Raw genomic sequence first — 19,332 nt, 5'->3', positions numbered from 1 at the left:
TTTAAACATTTAATTACGTGATGATGAAAACTTTGTTTAATATTAAAATAGAGATATCAATATTAAAAATATTATTGTGGAATTAAATGTAAGATTTCTATTTAGGGATGGTTAATTGTAAGTATCCATCCACATCTTCACACTAAATATTAGTCAGATTTTAATTTTTATAGTTAGATATGACTATTTGTGACCAACAGAAATTTGTATTAAGTAGCTATAAGAAATAATATTTATTCTTATAAGATGATTACGATTTTTAAGGTTATTTGTTTTCTGCATTCAAGTATTTTTGTCCTTTTTTTAAATCACTCAACTATTTTATTTTAAGTTATACTACGAATTTTACTAGAAAATAAATCAAGAAAAAATCATCTACCTGTTAACTATACCGATTTTATTATCTTTCAATTTCAATACTCGGAACAAACGTCACATAATTTCCCCTAATTCAAATATTTAAATTTCGTGCCTGCAATCGAGAGGGAAAAACTACGAAAATATCAGAGGAATAAGTTGCTTGGCGTTTTCCCCCAAGTTCAGTACTGACTAAGATCATGGTCACTAGGCCCTAATTTGATCCAAAACGTACTAAATTGGATGAAATTGAAAACATCCACAAGGCCAGGAGGTTGACTCAAAGATCCGAATGACATTTGCAAGTTCAAAAAAGCAACGTTAAATCACAAGATTGCCTAAATTTAGAAGAACCACTGTCGGAGCTCCTTCAGCAGGAATCACTGATAATTTAGGGTTGCATTTTTGGTGACATTGCAAAATCAAACAGCATATATATTTAATCTCAGACGTCAGGAGTTTAAAGTCATAACCCTACTGTCATTTGTCAATCTTACTGCAAATGAACTAATCACCATGCAATCCAATCCATTTAGCAAACGGGTGATCGCTACTGATAAATCTAGCAGAGGAATTACTCCCTTTCAAGCTCCTTTATTTGAAATTTATTCGAACCGCCCAACACTCTGACCGGAAGCTGACCCGTCGTGGCATAAAGACAAGCAATGCTAACAGCTTCAAGTTGCCAAGAGAAATGTGCTACTCAATGATTAGAACTGCTCAAGTTTCTGATGACAAACGGGAGAATCCCTCCATGGTCGAAGTATGCCAGCTCCACCTGCAGAGTAATTTGGATACAAGATAAGAACGTTGAAGCATTTCAAGAAGAGGTAACGCGGTCTTTCTGCTAAGATACGAGCATAGTTCGCATTCAACAATAAACAATAATTTTGGTCAGTTACTTTTCCGATCTATATTTTTCAAGATAATAAAGTCCACTTCAAATAGGACATTGGTATTTGAGTGCATTATCAGGTTTCTGTTAAACCAAATAATTGAATGTGGATGGGTAACATTCAAGACAGCTTAAGGAAAACTAGAAATCAGCATCATGCTGTTATAACAATTTCCACATTCTAATGTCAAACTTTGATTAAACGAGCAAAATGGAATGTGCTAAAGACTCCAAGAACCCAGGTTCAAGAATGTTTAATACAGGCAAGCTCATTTCTAAACTACTTAGTGATGCAAAAAAAGTTGTCAAAGTCGATCGATCTTAATATGAAATGCCTATGGTTGAATAAGGATCAACAAGAACTGATTGAATTCTGATAAATATATTGATGTATCATTAATATTTAATATTAATTTATAATAAATAATTATAGCATTAATTACAGCTTTTGTTCAAATATTTAAAAAGTATTATCATTGATTTAAAAAACATTCAATGTATCAAATTAATCTTCTTAATAATAATTACTAATATTTATATCATTAATTATCAGTATTTATATTATTAACATTTAGTTGTGTAGTCTAAAATATGATATCAAACAACATTTAATATTAGCCTATTTAAAATACAAATATTAGTTAAATTATTTACTCAAATAGTATTAAAGCAATGACAACTAAGTTGAAAAATTATTAAAACATCTATTGATGTACATCAAACACCTGTATCTTAAAATTTTCATCATTTCATAAATTATGTTCGTATCCGTTCCAAAACTATTAAACCAATCTAGCCGATATCTAAAATTTCAGAACATAGCGAAACAGAAACTAATAACAATATATCAGCATAGCAATCAAGCTTATTCGGCATAGAAAATATATTTTCTAAAGCAGGGCAACTAAAAACTAAATGTAAATGGTGCAAACAAAGAAACAACTAAATGAGAAGTCTAAGATAAAGAAAATAGCAATGATGCAGGTACAATAAAGAATGAAAATGAAGGCCCAAAATTAAAAGACTTGCATAATTGGAAAAAATGAAAAGCAATATATCTCAATTAAGTAGAGCATCTTAAGAGATCATATCGGAGTCAGGCAGGAGTACTGGAGTAGTCATATAAGAATGTTGAGATTTAGAAGCCAGATATAAATTAGATCTGACGGTGAGCATTTTTTAAGTTGGGAAGGATAACATCAACATAGCCTTTGATAAAATGAATTATTTATTTCTCAAGATTCTGATCTGTAGATGTCAACTAGTTTCATAAAGCAATAATTTATAGATGAAACTTTACTTCAAATCCATTAAGGTAGCAACTTAATATATAGCCAATAGCAAAAGGTTTATCAGTCAGTATTACCTCGGTATCATATCGAAGAGTACATGTGAATGAGTTCCCTGTATCTGTTACAACAGTAATGTCTTGTCCCGGTCTTATGTCACTTACGCTACTTGGAAGGTCTATTGTGTAACGCTCATGTCCAGTTAAACCCAGTGAATCGGCATCTTCACCAGGCTTGAAGCAGAGTGGGATTATACCCATTCCCACTAAGTTGCTACGGTGGATCCTCTCAAAACTTTTAGCAATCACAGCTTTAACTCCCTAAAGAAAGAAAATAGAAAAACGGCATCAGATTATATATATGATGCAGGGGTGCATGCATAGTATATTCATATATTTACAAACCACAGCAAAGCCAAATATTGATGATGAATCATGCCATAGAAACTCACCAACAACATTGGGCCCTTCGCAGCCCAATCACGTGAGCTCCCGCTACCATACTCTGCTCCAGCCAAAACTATGGTATCATGTCCTTCAGTCTTGTATCTCTGAAAGAACATAGGATATAGTCGAGTCAAGCCATAATTATTCCCATGGAATTTGAAAGTGAAAATACATATTGAGCTCAAATTTGGCATGCACTCTATGAGGTCTTGCCATTAGATCACACAACATGTTTGTTCTAATTTCTTAACTATTAGAAGATGGGTCAACTACTTAATCTGTTGTATATTGTATTGGAATTTTGCATGTTGCCATAAAAGAAAAGACCAAGAAACAATAGCATTACTAGTTGAAAAAATAGAATAATTACTACCAGAAACAATTTCAATGCAGCAACACAGATGAATAACAATTTTCCTGAATGCCAATCTATGAAAGAAGAATGAAATTCGCAATGTGCTAATCATTTAGTGTAGTTCAAGTTACACCATGCATCCTTAAATTAGAAAAAAAGGCTATGTATCAATCCAAGGCATTGGCAAGTTTAGCCCAGTGGGTACCATGTTCCATTCTGCTAATAATGTAACCTCTCCAACTCATTTTTTAAACCTTTTGTGACTTAGAAACTTCAGTATTATCTTCAATGACTGTTAGCAGCATATATATGAATTCATAAAATATCACATAGGATTAACAAATTTTCTGGCAAAAATGTGTGATTAGAATCATAAATATAACCTGTAAAAACAAGAAGCCACCTCATGAAATAATGATTCAATATCGCAAGTGCCTTCCACATTCAACAGAATTCAGCATCGGCATTTTGATTATGATAAATTTAACATGTAATTCGATTAGGTACTTCAGATCTAACTGACTATTGAATATGTTATTTAGATAAAAAAAAAATTGAAAATTAAATTCTAAGTATCTGATTCAGTGGAATTACCATTGCTGCATCAAAAACATAGAGTTTATCCCCTGTTGGAATATGAATAGTCTTCGGTCCCACTTCCCCATTCAAGAATTTATTGACAAGACGAATGTTTGCGAATGTTCCTCTTGCCATTATTTCATCATTGCCACGCCGGCTGCCATATGAATTGAAATCCTTGCGGTCTACACCACGCTCAAGCAGGTATTTTGCAGCAGGACTATCCTTATGGATGCTACCAGCTGGTGATATATGATCTGTTGTGATGCTGTCGCCGAAGTTCAATAAGCAATATGCATTCTTCACTCCATGAGGGCCAGGTGGGGACCTAGTCATGTCCTTAAAATATGGTGGTTCATGAATGTAGGTAGACTTCGGATCCCATGAATAGAGGGTTGTCACTGGGACAGTCAGCTGATTCCACATAGGGTTGCCTTTTGTAATTGCTTCATATGTACTCCTGAACATTTCAGGCAACACGCTCGATTGCACAACCTATAAAATTTTCTCCAGCATTACCAACATAATCCCAAATACATCCTGAAAAGTTCACTTTAACAGCAAAGAAAGTAGCCAATAGTTTTTGGAGAGTAGAAAACATCAAAGAAATGAAAGAAAATTTACTAAGACAACTAGAGAGTTTCAAAAATTATAAACTTTTCCACAATTATGATACATAATTTTCCAAAATATAAGGTGATAATTAAATCCCAAATTAATATATGAAACATACAACATTAATTGGTGTGTGCAACTATTTGGCAGCACATGTATCTTACACTTCAATATAACTCTATATAATATGTGCTTTATATTTGTAGTGATATCAATGCCATCCAAATCACTTTCGACAAGTGCTCTTTGGTTACACCACATGACTTCTAATTGATCAACTATCATAGTAATCCCCTGAATATTCATCTGAAGACACTCTCATCTCTGCAACAGATATCTTGTCTCTTGATTGTGTAATATTACAGTTCTTGAGACAAAACTACAACTGATAAAATAAAATGACTAGCTCTACCATACCCCTACAAAATTTTCATTCAATTTAAAGCACATATGACAATCATACAAGACTACAATGACCCTCTTGATTTTAACTAACCAAACTTTTATCATTTGAATATGATACACTCCACAATCTTAAACTGGAGCTAAAATAACATTTTACTTAGCTTAGACCTTCAGCTCAACTGCAACTCTAGTTTGAACTAACAAGAAGGTTTTGGCCAGGATATAACATATTCAACACGTACTCATTTTATAAATAAAGACATATAGTTGACATAAACCCATAATCATAAGAATCAATTGGTCTGGTTACTAATAGTTATACTATTAGTAACTATATTCTCTTAAATGTTCTTAACCGTACAAGTGTAATTGCTAGCTAATGTTTTCCATTTTAAAACCCCATCATAATAATTGTATGGGATCCCATCCATATGCTTTTCCTATGTCAAAACCAAATTATGTGAGATCATATGAAAGAGATGGCAATCCAAGTATCTACCTGTGCAATCTCTTCGGTGGATGGCCATATATCCCTGAAATATATGCTTTTCCCATCCTTCCCTGTACCAATTGGTTCTTTCTCAAAATCAATGTCGACCTGAAATACAACTTACAAGGTAAGATAGATATTAAATAAGAAAATCTATCAAACTGTATAACCAGATAAATAAAAACATTTTGAATTTTCTTTATCATTTCAGACTTGTCAATTGAAACTTGAGTCAATTATTATAAGATCTACCATTTTACCAGGAGTGTAATAAGTATCCTATGTGATCCAGATTGCTAATGAATAATGAGTAGATAATTTTCACTTATCTAGGTTCATGCCATGTCAAATTTTCATATCATTTAAGCAATATAAATAAGTGACCATTTTCCAACAGTTCCATGGACAGTCATTCATATTCCCCAAGGATAGGATGGAAAATGTTCACACCCCATTACACGTCATGACCGGATCTGCAATTTCACATGTTAGAGTTTGAGCTAAACAAATTCAGGTCACAAACGAGTTACCTCAATTGTGACCCACAATTAACCAGGTTTGGGTTGGAAAATAAATGGGGCCAATCCATTTACGGCACATTTATAAATATATAAATATTAGTTAATCTTTACAAGTTATAAATATCTAAATCTAATATACAAATTACAAATATACAATATAATAGCATATAAATTATAATATGGAAAATAATTAGTACATAGTTTATATTTAGAATTTATTTAACCACCCATTTATGACTTATTTAATTAACAGGTAAGTCATAGTAGGTTGCATCACATGGTTTGTTTAATCTGTCTAATTCATAAAAGGATCGACCATTTATAAACAGATTGTATGTTTTATGCAGATATGAGATTTTCAATCTTGTTCATTAAACAGGCCATGTTTGAATTTGGATTAAATGAGTCATAGGGCAAAGAGTCATGATCTGCCAGACTGAATTGTTACCCCTAATTCTGCTGGCAAATGATACAGTTTGATAGATACAGCTTTAATTCACATTTTTAATCCATGAAATAATAGATAATGTCCCAGTTGCTAAGCATTATGTTATAGTCTTATAGCTCGAAATTTCACCTTAGAGAAAAAGGAGTAACAAGAACTTTCTATTTGATAACAAAGACATTATATTTGAATATCACATGCTCCCATCTAACATCTGATATGTGAAAAGCTAATTAAGATATTTTTTTCACTACTAAAAGCATTTTAACAATATCTCTATGTACTAATTCACATACTAGAAGGCATTGGAATTGGCGAGTTCAACAAAAAGAAACAAGCACTGTCACAAAGAGGAAAAAAAGTACCGTTCCAGCAAGTGCATATGCTACAACTAGTGGAGGTGAGGCCAAATAGTTTGCTCGTGTAAGTGGGTGGACACGCCCCTCAAAATTCCTATTTCCGGAAAGCACAGCAGCAGCGACAACATCTATGATAAGAAAAATCAAGGATAATATTTAGACTTAAATATATAGACAAAAGACAAGAGTAACATGTTCTCATCCTTTCAATTATCCAATCAAACTCAACTTACCATTATCTGAAATGGCAGCAGCCACAGACTCATCAAGGTCCCCAGAATTTCCAATACATGTTGTGCAACCATATCCGACAATATGGAATCCTTGCTGATTTAAATATTCTTGAAGGCCACTACAATTATACACAATTTCATCAATAGTTGAAAAACATGAAAAATCAGTTGACAGATGTGACCACTTCAATCTGTAATACCTTTTGAGCAAATACTTGGTAACAACTCCAGAACCAGGGGCAAGGCTTGTTTTCACCCAAGGCTTAACCTGAAAATCAAGGAAGAAAGATCACTATATGTATGAAAACAGCAAGTACCAAAAAATAAATATTTGTACAAAGCATGAGATACAATGAGATGCTCAAGAAGCATAACAAACAACAACATCAAACTATCATCTTATAGTAAAGACAGTCAATATCCAAATGCATAATATTGTTAATATAATTTAAGTTGGCTATTAAGGCCTCGACATTTTTTCTTCTAGAAAAAAAAATATTTGGATAAAAAGGTATATTTCTTCCATTATCAACTAACCTGAAGACCCAATTCACACGCCTTCTTTGCAACAAGTCCAGCACCAAGCATGACACTTGGATTTGATGTGTTTGTGCAGCTTGTTATTGCTGCTATGACAACATTACCATGCTTGAGCTCGGCAGGTTGGCCATGAAAATCAAACTTCACAACTTTTTCTTGTGATTCCTTGGGCACTGCAAATCCCTGCAAAAGCAGCAATTCGTTAGTGACCAATCAACAAGAATCAAAATTAAACAATAATCAAGATAACAACTGAACTGGTCATAATCAGTAAAATGACAGTGATTGTATTGCAAGATAGGGCATTGATGAGACACTTCCAGCTTCAAAAACTATCGGTTCTTGATAATTAAATAAATGAACTTCAGAAAATGTAGGACGCAATGCATCTTTTTCAGCATTGCAACTTTCAAGCTTAAAAATGTACCAGTTGCCATCTACTTCATCACTTATCCCAAATTTTTGATAGAAAATGACACCATAAACTACAAAAATAAAAAAGAAACAAACAACAAAGATTGTACGTCTACAGGAAGCAGATTAGCGAAGGTTGTTCATGGCCTCGCTAAAAGATGGAACTAGGCATTAACCACCACTAGTGAGGAATAAAACCATCTAAGTATTCAAAAACCACTGCACAGTTCAACAAGGACTCTCACCTTGAATCCAACTTTGTTGTCCAGACAAGAATGCCAATCTGCTTTCATCTCTTTTAAGGGTACACGATCATGAGGTCTATCATCATTGAAAGGAAAAAATAAATAAATGCATTGGTTTTCTTGACAAAGAAATGGATAAGAAGGGAGGGTAGGTTGAAAGATAACAGCAGAGATCTACCTTTTAGGACCTGATATGCAGGGCTCAACATCTGTAAGGTTTAATTCTAGATAAGATGAATAAACCCTTTCCTTCTGAGGCTGCTCAGACATTCAAACAAACACAATTGAGCATGGATCAACAATTGATTTGATTACGCAATGAAAGCTTGTCATTGCGGTTAGTGTCTTACCTCCTTATAATCAACAAACATTTGGTTTGCACGCAAATAGGCCTCAATCATAGCCACCTGTGGAATGAGTTTAGTAAGATATCTTTGATTCAAAGTCAAAATAAAGAAACAATCTTGTGCACAAATATTAAAGTTATTAAAATGACCGACCATAGCAACAATTTTTTCTAAGAATGAGTTAAGTAGCCGAATAAGCACACAACTATTCATATTTAGAGTGCTTCACCAAAACATACAAATATTAGATAAGGTGACCAATATCATTTGAATTTTTTAATTTAGCTCACTTGAACCAACTAGACTGTTACACCAGATATGTTCAAATCCATATGATTATCACACATTGGATATGTTTTCTGAACTTGAATAGTCACTCAGTAAGTATCATGATGAACCATGGTCCCATTACACATCATCCCCTTTCATGAAATTTGCGCTCCTATCAATTCATTGTTAGATCAGTTTCTGAAAGGGTAATATGCATTTCTATGTTGAAGAAATGATATAGAAAAACCGACATAATAGTTTGGGACTATGTAACAACATTATTTTCAGTACAGACAAGCATAAGTATACTCACAGTCTCATCACTTCTTCCAGTCAACTTAAGATATTGCAAGGTGACATGATCCACAGGGAAGAAGCCCATTGTTGCTCCATATTCAGGTGACATATTAGCAATTGTTGCCCTATCGGCCAATGATAACTCACCCATACCTTCACCTGTAGCATCGAGTCAAAAATAGTTAGACAGAAAAATTTAAGGATATAAATTTTCCACATTCCAAGTGAAAGTCAAGAACCATTACCATAGAATTCGACAAACTTGCCAACAACTCCATGTTTCCTCAATATTTGGGTGACAGTCAAAACCAAATCTGTTGCTGTGACACCATTTTGTAGTTTCCCTGTCAACTTAAAACCTACTACACCAGGCAAGACCATGCTCATGGGCTGAAAATACAAGAATGCAGTATTAAAAAAGCAAAATTGAAAACATAAGACTGTGTTTGGTTAAGAAAAATTAGTCTTTCTAATTTCTGTTCACAGTTTCTAGAGAGGGATAGGGGAAAGAAAAGGCTATATACTAAACAATACCAGCAAGATATTTTTGAGATTTCAATCAATACTAACAAAAAATCCGAATTTTATAGTAAACACAATAGGAAAATTAATTGGAACTTTGGAAGTGCTAAAATGGTGAACAATCAGCAAGAATGTTACATAACTGCTTGAAGAAGACAACATACAATGCCTAAAACTAGAGACAAAAGAGCTAATGGTGGAATAGTTAATAAATTCCTATAGCTTTCTATTAGTAGGGAATATCTAACAGTCTAAAGCTTCAAATATGATTAACTGACCTTCCACAACCGACTGCAAGAACACACAGAAAAAGGAAAACAGAAACCAGCATCAAAAGAATTTGCAGAAACACTGTAGAACCAATGCCCTCTTATTATAATATAAAATGGTAAAAAGATGGAAACATGAATTCCTATAGTGCATAAGTGCTTTTACCAGTAAGGATATGTTTTAAATTAACAAACCACAGTGCAGTGGCTGCTTCAACAATCAACTAAAAAAATGGCAAGAAAAGACCAAGATAGATGAATTTGAACAAACACAAAAAGCATACTAAAATATACAAGCCGCATCCAATTGTTTATAGTTTACTCAATTAAACTCAATAATACTACATAGTTTTACAGAATGGATAATAATTTTTCAACATTTTTAAAACAAGTGAAGAAGCATTTTTAACAGTTATTTTGTCAAATCTACATATTTGACAAGCATAAAGTTCCTGGAAACAAAATCATGTTTCAGCAAACAGATAAAAACATCAAGACATAGGATGGTCAAACATGCAATAATTGAAATTGAATATGATTAAGTTGTATTTAGCCTGTTAGAACTGCAACATCCCACATTAGTGGACACACACATTGCCAGTTTCCCACGCATGGAGTAAATGGTTACATATTGAAAATAGAATCACAATCTGAAGTGGGGATTATGTTCCTCTATCAGTAAATAGATTTCTTTACATGCTTCTTCGTTTGTAACAGTAGAATCCCTGGTGCAAGTAAATATAATTCCAAACAGTTGAATGTACGATTGACTCAAGAAAGATCCTAGTATAAATTAACCTTCAGAGAATGCAGTAAAAAGAAGCTTCTTTGAGGTGGCTGGAGGTTTGTAGGTCATGCGCCTGTTCTTTGTACATAGGGAATCATATATTACTAAAAACAGATATTCTCATTGGTTTGCTTTCCTTCTGAAAAACATATAATACTTAGTTGTTCTACATAGATGTATATTGTTCAGTATGAGAACATCTTTCATTAGATTAAACAGTATGAGCTAACTCACCCGAAGAAAGAAAGTTGATCTAGCTACAAAAATAAAATAAAACTAAAATGAAAATGAAGTAGAATTTGCTTTTAAAAATAACATTCCTATGCACATAAGGATTGCCACAGTAGGTCTGAGATCTAGAGCACAAGAGATTGCATTGGCATGTTGAATAGTATCACCTAATCAATCAGAGGAACACTAGAATGTTTGAGAAGACAACAAGAAGCAAGGTACATCTCCAGCTCAGGATGTTGCTTTGGATGTTCAATAATATTACCTGACCAAGCATAGCAGCCTCAGCCTCAATTCCTCCAACTCCCCAACCAGCTACTCCCAGTCCATCAATCATAGTAGTATGGGAATCAGTTCCTACCACACTATCAGGGTACAGGATACCATTGGTGTTGAAAACAACTCGACCAAGATACTCTAGATTAACCTGGAATAGAAGACGAAATGCACATATATGTGCAGTTAAAATGAAGTCTCGGCAGTCCAATAGTGGGGAAAAGAAAATTCTAGGTTGTTCACTCAAACTAACAAGAGTTTCACCAAATCGTTTAACAAACAAATCTAACCTGGTGGACAATGCCAGAACCTGGTGGAACCACCAACATATTCTGGAAAGCAGTAGATCCCCACTTTAAGAAACCAAATCTTTCCTTGTTCCTTTGGAATTCAAGTTCCATATTGGCTTGCACTGCATTCTCGGATCTTGCTACATCTACCTGGACTGAATGGTCGATTACAAGATCTACTGGAACCTGAAAGCCAATACACATTATACCAATGACAAGCAATTCAGATATGTGCAAATGATAAATCATAATGCTTATCATAATCTCTATGGAAAGGCTGATTACCATGATAAAGGATAAACACAGTGTACTAGTTGAAAAATAAAGAAGAGGAAAAGGCTGAACTGAATGTAAAAAGGCATAGATATTCTGTGATAAAGAAAAATCAGTCATATGCAAATATTTTGACTTTAAGGATAGAGTTTAATGTTCCTTGCAACTTCCAGTAGCACAATTCTGAAATTCAGGACATTCAGAACCAACTTACATATTGAAATTAATCAGCCTATACAAGCAAGTGCAACTAAACTTTGGTTTAGATGCAAGTCAGATGGACAAGTATTGCAAGATTGTAATCCAAGAGAAATTTATTACCAGAAAGTACAGCTAGTTAGGGAAAATCAAAATGATCTAAAGTACAATGACGTTCCCAACATCAACCAGAAAAAAATATGATTACAGAATGAAAAACAGGGTAACCCAGCATGCACCAAAGGAGTACAATGGCATTCCCAACATCAACAAGAGAAAAAAAATACAATTACAGAATGAGAAACAGGGTATCCCAGCACGCACCAAAGGATTTATCTTATTAGAATCACTACCCAACTTGTTCATAGCATCACGCATACAAGCAAGGTCAACAACAGCAGGGACACCAGTAAAATCCTGTCAAAATAAATAAAAACAGTTTAGGACACACAACAAAAAATCAGAAATTAGGGTGCATGTAACCTTGACAAACCTGGAGAAGAACACGAGCAGGCTTAAAAGGAATCTCTACCAACTTAGGGGAAGTGTTCTCCCAATCAATTATCTTCTCTACATCGTTCTTAGTGACCTGAAAATTATCACAATTCCGGATAGCCGACTCCAAAAGGATTCTGATAGAGTAAGGCAGTCTATCTGTCATCCAGAAAATGATTGGCTCTTTGTCAGACAACAGTAAAAAGATCGAACAACAAAGCAGATTACCTATTGATAAGTACCAACAATAACTCTATGGGGAGTCAAAGCTCTGGAAAAATGAAAAGAACATTAAAATAAAGAATTCTTTTGATGTAAAAAAAATCAAAGAAAAAAGCTTTGATCAAAGATAACTTAGAGAACGGCTATGCAGATCTTGTGATTTATTTATCTTAATCAGATCTGCTAATCAACAAAGCCTTATCCAGTACCTTACTTGTATTGCAGTCCAGAATTCTTCTTAATAGACCAAATAAATTAGAAAGATTACCGGCAGTCATGTGTAAAATTGTATTCTATAGCTCTAAATTATTAACAAAATGCATGCAAATTACAATTATCTAGTAAACTAAGAACTCAGTAAATGAATATATATTTGCCATATCCATTTGTTTCTTTGATGGTAAGCTGGAACACCAGTTAAGTAGAGATGGTTCTTCTAACTCTCTTTGTTTTAATATTGTCATGAAGAAAGGTCAGAGCTTGAGACTTCGAAGAAGCAAAAGTAAATCAACGTAGCTACATATAGTATCAAAATAACAATCACTAACACATTTAAACAATGATACCTATTCTTGGATCATCTAAAGCAGGTAAGCTGAAGTATTTGCCATATTCACCACCACCAGGCTTTGGAAGACCCGTCAGGATACTATTGAAGGCATTTTCAGTAGCTACATCCAGAAAAGCACAATAAATGAAAAACAAACAATTTTCTCATAATATAATGATATACAGTCAGTTGTACTATAAATAATTTCTTTGTTGATGTTATCAAAAGAATGTGCATGCAAAGGCAAAAAATGCAAAAGAAAAAATGAAATGTAAAGACAATTGGAAAAATTCGTTTTAGTTCTTAAGAATGCATGATAAGTATGATAAGTGTGATAAGTATAGTTGAAGTGTAGCATGCAATGACCAATCCCTCATATGTGTATGCCTAGATAGCACCAATTCTGTAGCTCCTTACCAAGGATCATGGATTTCACCTTTTCAGGTTACTCTAATAACAGAGATTTAATCTACTCCCCATATCCTTGTAAACACCTGACAGTCTGATGATGCACCCAACAAACTGATACTGACATTACTAGTCAGAAAATTGTTCTCCTATTGACTATATGGAAAAGACTTAGAACATGAACTGTCAGAAGGAGAGATCCATACCTAGATGGTTGTAATAAATATTTGGGAACATCAAAAATAAACAACCAGTCATGCAAATTCAGCTATCTAGAGTGATTTCAAATGAAAAGGAGCAACCGAAAAGAAATACTTAAGTTCATAGAAAAGCCAACATTAAAAAATTAGTTATTCTTACATATATGCTTCAAAATTGATTTTTGGATGAACCACTATAGATTTAAATATAATGTATACATCACTAGTATATGTTCAAATTTGCAAGATACCAACAACAACAACAACCAAGCTTTATCCCACTAGATGAGGTCGGCTAAATTTGCAAGACAGCATTATAATTAATATAAATAAGTTAAAACATTGAGAGTTTTAAACTTGCAAATAAATAGAGCATATTCCTTAAAAAGGGACATCTTAGGTATAAGAAGTATGTTAATGGTAATTTAATTTGTTTGATGAAGGAACAAACTCCATAGATCAAGTTCCATTAGGAGAGGCAGACATAGATTGATGATATTGATGATAAGACATAACTTGATGATGATGACGTTAACATCAATTTTGCATGAAATTATTGCATAAACTGATAAATGCATTATGCATGTGCATGATAAGAGAATGCTGTTATTGCAATTTAAAAAATATGTTAATACCTTTGCTAACATTTGAGATCTAAGATAAATTAGTTATCCAATTTTGCAAAGCATGTTCATATAGAATATCAACACTTTGTTATGGTGAAGCTTGTAAACAACTGCATTGAGACATCAACTACCAGAAATATAGTGATATGCGTTGATGACGAAAATTTAGACCTTGCTAGGGAACCAAATAAAATATTCCTTTCACAATCATGTCACAAATCTAAATTTTCTATTGCTTTGACACCAATAAGTCGTATATTATCTCATCAATCCGTTATGACCCCATTTTCCAGTCAAAGATCACTAAGATCCACTAGCTGACTATTGTTTTTAATTCAAAAAAAAAAAAAAAACTTGGTTCCCGATCACTTGAGCGACTGGAGAGACAGAAAAAAAAGAGAGTCAAGCCAACCAGTTCAAAACTTCAAAGAACCATCAAGTTTTAAACTTCCCACTACGTGTAAGATTTCTTCAAAGTAAAAAATTTCTTGCGGATAAAACTAGATCCGAGAGTTCTGCATACCGACGGTCGCCATCTTCCTACTGAATAAGCTATTCACGGCAGCGGAGCCCCTGATCTGAGCACTGGAGAAGATCGGGGATCTCCAACCGGAACGCGAACCTGCGCTCAAGCTAACCCGCGATCTGGGAAAGAAAGAACTGCAGGATCTCGAAAAGGCGACGGATCTCGCAGCGGAGGGCAACACTCGAAAGTTCGACGGAGAAGCGAGAGATCGGGTAAGGGACGGCGAGGCAAAAGACGAAAAACGAAGCGCGGAGGAAGCAGAGGGGTGACGCGCACGGAAGAGTCCAGAGGAGGCGGCTTTATACATGGTTCAGGGAGCAGTGGCGCATCAAGGCGTCGTGGGGTGGGAGTGGTTGAAAAATCAGAGCTGTGAAGAAGACGCTACGGCACCCTAATAAACTCCTTTTATTGTTTTCTAATCTCATCTTATTTCCTATTTTAAACAGAGTGGTAAAAAAGTAATTTTATATTCCCTTTATAAATAAGGCAAAAATAAAAAAAAATACAATAATGACGAGGATCATGAGATCCGAACTAACCGAACGTCGTCCAAGAACCACGGGGAGAGCATCACAGAGTGGGTAACCTAGTGGGTTGGTCGACGAGATCATCTTGTCGGTGTGCTTAGTGGGGCCCAAATATAATGTATTGGCGAAGGTGGGACAGTTACTGGAGTATAGAAGTGGGTCATTTGATGTGCAGAGGGATGGATAATGACGCTGACGTGTACAATGTGGGTTGCGTGCTGCTCTTTTGCACGGCAAAATGGCAAAACCTATTTTATACGAGATTTTTTTTTTCAAAAAAATATATAATTAATTTATATATTCAATGTTTCTAAAAAAGTTAAGATATAAATCAAATTTTATCTTTAGAAATCCCATATTAAACCTAAGAATTTGAGTATATACTTTGGGGAAAATAATCAAAGATATAAAATTGCATGATAATTAATTTTAAAAAAATATCATTTCTCCAATTGGATAGGATTAAAAGTACATCTAAATTAATTTATAAAGTATGAATTGTTCCATAAATTTATATTTCTATTTAAACTTTCTATTTTGAATAAGACTACTATAATAGACAGTTAAATTTTAAAAAATACCTCAAATAAATTTATACAAACATTACTATTATAATATAATATATGTTTGATTTAATTTAAAAAATATTTTTAATAATTAGACAATTAATTAAATTATACTTTTTAAAACTATATAGTATTACTTTAATAACCCATTAATATATAATTTTAAACGTAAATAAGGTTGTTAATTTCATTAGATGATTTTTAAAAAAAAAGAAATTATTGTGGTATGTCCTTTATTTAGTACATTAGAGATGGTGTTAGGGATGTAAATGAATCAAACGGTTCATGAGCTATTCGGAGCTCGATTCGGTAAAAAACTCGTTCGAGTTTGTTTGTTTATCTTATCGAGCCGAGCTCGAGTTAGGCTCGTTAACTTTGATAATCGAACTAATAACGAGCCGAGTTTAAATTGTTCATGAGCATGATAATTCTAAAATGAGCCGAGCTCGAGCCTTATGATAAAGCTCGATTCGAGCTCGAGCCGAGCTCGAACCGAATATAACTTAAATGAGCGAGCTCGAGCTTAATACTATTCGACTTGGTTCGATTCATTTACATCGCTAGATTGTGTTAAAATGGTTCTAAACCTCAATATATGTGTAACTTGACTCTATGAGAATGTAAATTGATGATGACATTTGTTGTCTCTTTGGTGTAAGCGACCTCAAATATGTCTCTAACTTTGACATTTGCCATATAGTGATAGAATAAAGTCTATCCATTTCGGTGTATGATAGCTTTCAAACTCTATTTACTTTTCCGTAACAATTTGAGTGACAATTCTAGACACGTAAGAGACATTGACATATGTACTAGGTGAAAATTATTGAATAGCCCTCAAACACAATTAGATGATTAAGAGGTGTATTTTTTTTGGGAAAATAAATTAAATAAAATTATTTGGATAAGAGAGGGTAAGGCTGAGAGATATTAATAGGAAATTTTTTATTATATTTATTATGATCCGATGATTAGGATAGGGGGGTTCACATTGGTAGAGGTCAACAACACGTGGGTAGAGAAGTCAAAGTCCAGGGGGCCCGCCAATGGTTCCTGCCGATAGGAGACAAGACTTGACCTAGTAGCCGAGATAGCAGTCGAACCAGTACGTAGTCGAACCGAACCGCAGGTCGGGTTGCCGACGCTCTGAAGAGGAGTTGGGACCTCGAGACAGCTGCCGCCGACGGGCAGCATGGTCGGTGACCGGGTCGTACAGAGAATCGTACGGTGGAAGTTTCCACTATCCTGTTAGGGATTTGCTCGGACAGTTACGGTATGGCGTCAGACACGCTTTTCTGATGTCTGACGCGGCCACTCCAAATATGCTTTGATGAGCGTGCACGCTTTGGGATGTGTGCACGCATCCCCCCGGGAGCCCTATATAAGGACCCCCAGGCTTCGACGGAAGGATGCATTCTACATCACTGTAGCTACAGTTTTCATTCTTGTCATTCTTTCTTTCCGTCGGAGTTGACTTGAGCGTCGGAGGGTCGTTATCGGGAACCCCCTCCCGGCTCGGTTTTGTGCTTGCATGTTCGCGCCGAAGGTTCGTAGCAGTCGAATGTCTATACGTCATCACCGGGTGCGCCACATACCCAGCGTTCATCGACTCAGCACTCGGACATGATCAAATTGGCGGCATCTGTGGGAACGCACCTGAATCCGAGCTGAGAAGATGGAAGAAGTTGGACGCCAACTCATGGTGACGCTCTCTCCCGAGGAGCTCGACGCACTCATCCAAGCACGAGCTGCAAAGATGGTCGAGCAACAACAGAAGGCTCAAGCCGAGCGGATAGCACAGCAGGCCACCTCGGTTTCTGGTGGTCGAGCGGCGATGGAGGACCGGCCGTAACAATACTCTACCTGGGCACAGAACAAGGGGCAGACCGGCACGCCAGGAGACACGCCGCCCGCCCCTATTCCGTTTCATCGGGCACTGTTCCAGACTCTGTCGGAGCTGGCCCTAGCCAACCAGGGATCGTCCGATGAAGCACCCGTGCGGGACGCCAGGAAGGAGAAGGCGCCGCGTGCTAAGTCATCCCCCGAGCGGGTCAATCGCCAGTTCTCCGAGGCGATCTTACAAGACCCTCTCCCAAAGCATTACGCTCTCATATCGATCGAAGAGTATAACGGTACAACCGATCCGAACGACCACCTCGATAAGTTCGATAATGTTGTTACTCTTCATCAATACACCGACAGAGTCAAATGCAGAGTCTTCCTCACTACATTGTCCAGTTTGGCACAATACTGGTTCCAGAGGTTGCCGGACGGATCAATTCAGAGCTTCAGAGACTTCTGAACGGCATTCCTTCATCACTTTGCCAGCAGCCGACGCTACCAGAAGACCAACGTCAGCCTTTTTCCATGAAGCAAGGGCCAAGAGAAACTCTCCGAGCCTACATCCAACGCTTCAACCAAGCAGCTATGGACATCCCCGCAGTCTCGTCTGAGACAATGATGCATGCTTTCACACAAGGCTTAGTCGACGAGGACTTTTTTCGCTCGCTCATCAGGAAGCCGCCTCGCGACTACGACCACATGCTGAAAAAAGCAAGTGAGTATGTTAACGTGAAGGAAGCGCAGGCGGCCCGAAAGAAGGAAGCACCAGGCGAGCCTTCGGCCCAGACCGAACGGAGACCACACATCAACCAGCAACCGCCGAGAGGACCACGTGCCGAGGGGATGAGGCCACATCAAGATTCCAGGTCGCCCGCCGTTCAGCACATTGCGGCCGAGCGGCCTAGACAAAAAGGCAAGGTATGGACGCCCATGTTTTGCAAAATCCATCAATCAGCTACTCACAACACTCGAGACTGCCGGAGTCTCCCCCCGGTCAGCCAACCTGAGCCAAAGAACTATCGCCGCCGATCACCTTCACTGGACAGGCGAGATCATCATCAGAACACCGAACGGCGAATGGCCAGGCGTTCACCTGAGCAGCATCACCATCAGCAGCATCATCACCAGCCGAGGGTCAACCCCCGAGCCTCACAGGAGCGAGCAAGACCATTCGCTCGGGAGGAGGAAAATAGAAGTAATGCCGCTCGAGACGAGATCAACATCATCGTCGGTGGACCGACGGGCGGTGACTCGAATCAAGCCAGAAAGTCACACGCCCGACAACTCAGGATCCACGCGGTTGGCTGCAGCCAAGAACGGGCATCCAGACCCGAGATCAGCTTTGGTCTCGGGGACCTTGAGGGAGTTGAAGTACCCCACGATGACGCCTTCATCATTCGAGCGGTAATAGCTAACTACACT

The 19,332-nt window shown here is 36.3% G+C and overlaps 1 protein-coding gene across 1 annotated transcript; it reads right to left on the bottom strand.

The window, feature by feature from the left end:
* Positions 1–759: 759 nt before the first annotated feature.
* On the bottom strand, positions 760–15,346 carry LOC121970806 (putative aconitate hydratase, cytoplasmic). Its single transcript, XM_042521773.1, has 20 exons — positions 14,973–15,346; positions 13,232–13,336; positions 12,442–12,602; positions 12,273–12,365; positions 11,478–11,663; positions 11,177–11,338; positions 9,348–9,492; positions 9,119–9,261; positions 8,539–8,595; positions 8,367–8,446; positions 8,189–8,264; positions 7,527–7,712; positions 7,190–7,257; positions 6,990–7,108; positions 6,763–6,884; positions 5,441–5,539; positions 3,937–4,416; positions 2,993–3,091; positions 2,619–2,861; positions 760–1,135 (listed from the first exon to the last, which is right to left on the bottom strand). Exons 1-20 carry the CDS (start codon positions 15,280–15,282, stop codon positions 1,061–1,063), a joined length of 3,009 nt encoding a protein of 1,002 aa, XP_042377707.1. The 5' UTR covers positions 15,283–15,346; the 3' UTR covers positions 760–1,060.
* Between the last annotated feature and the right edge of the window lie 3,986 nt (positions 15,347–19,332).

This window comes from Zingiber officinale, chromosome 4A (genome assembly GCF_018446385.1).
Source record: "Zingiber officinale cultivar Zhangliang chromosome 4A, Zo_v1.1, whole genome shotgun sequence".
Taxonomy (NCBI): Eukaryota; Viridiplantae; Streptophyta; class Magnoliopsida; order Zingiberales; family Zingiberaceae; genus Zingiber; species Zingiber officinale.
Note: the sequence above shows the minus strand (reverse complement) of the source record. Positions and strands in the feature narration are given on the sequence as shown.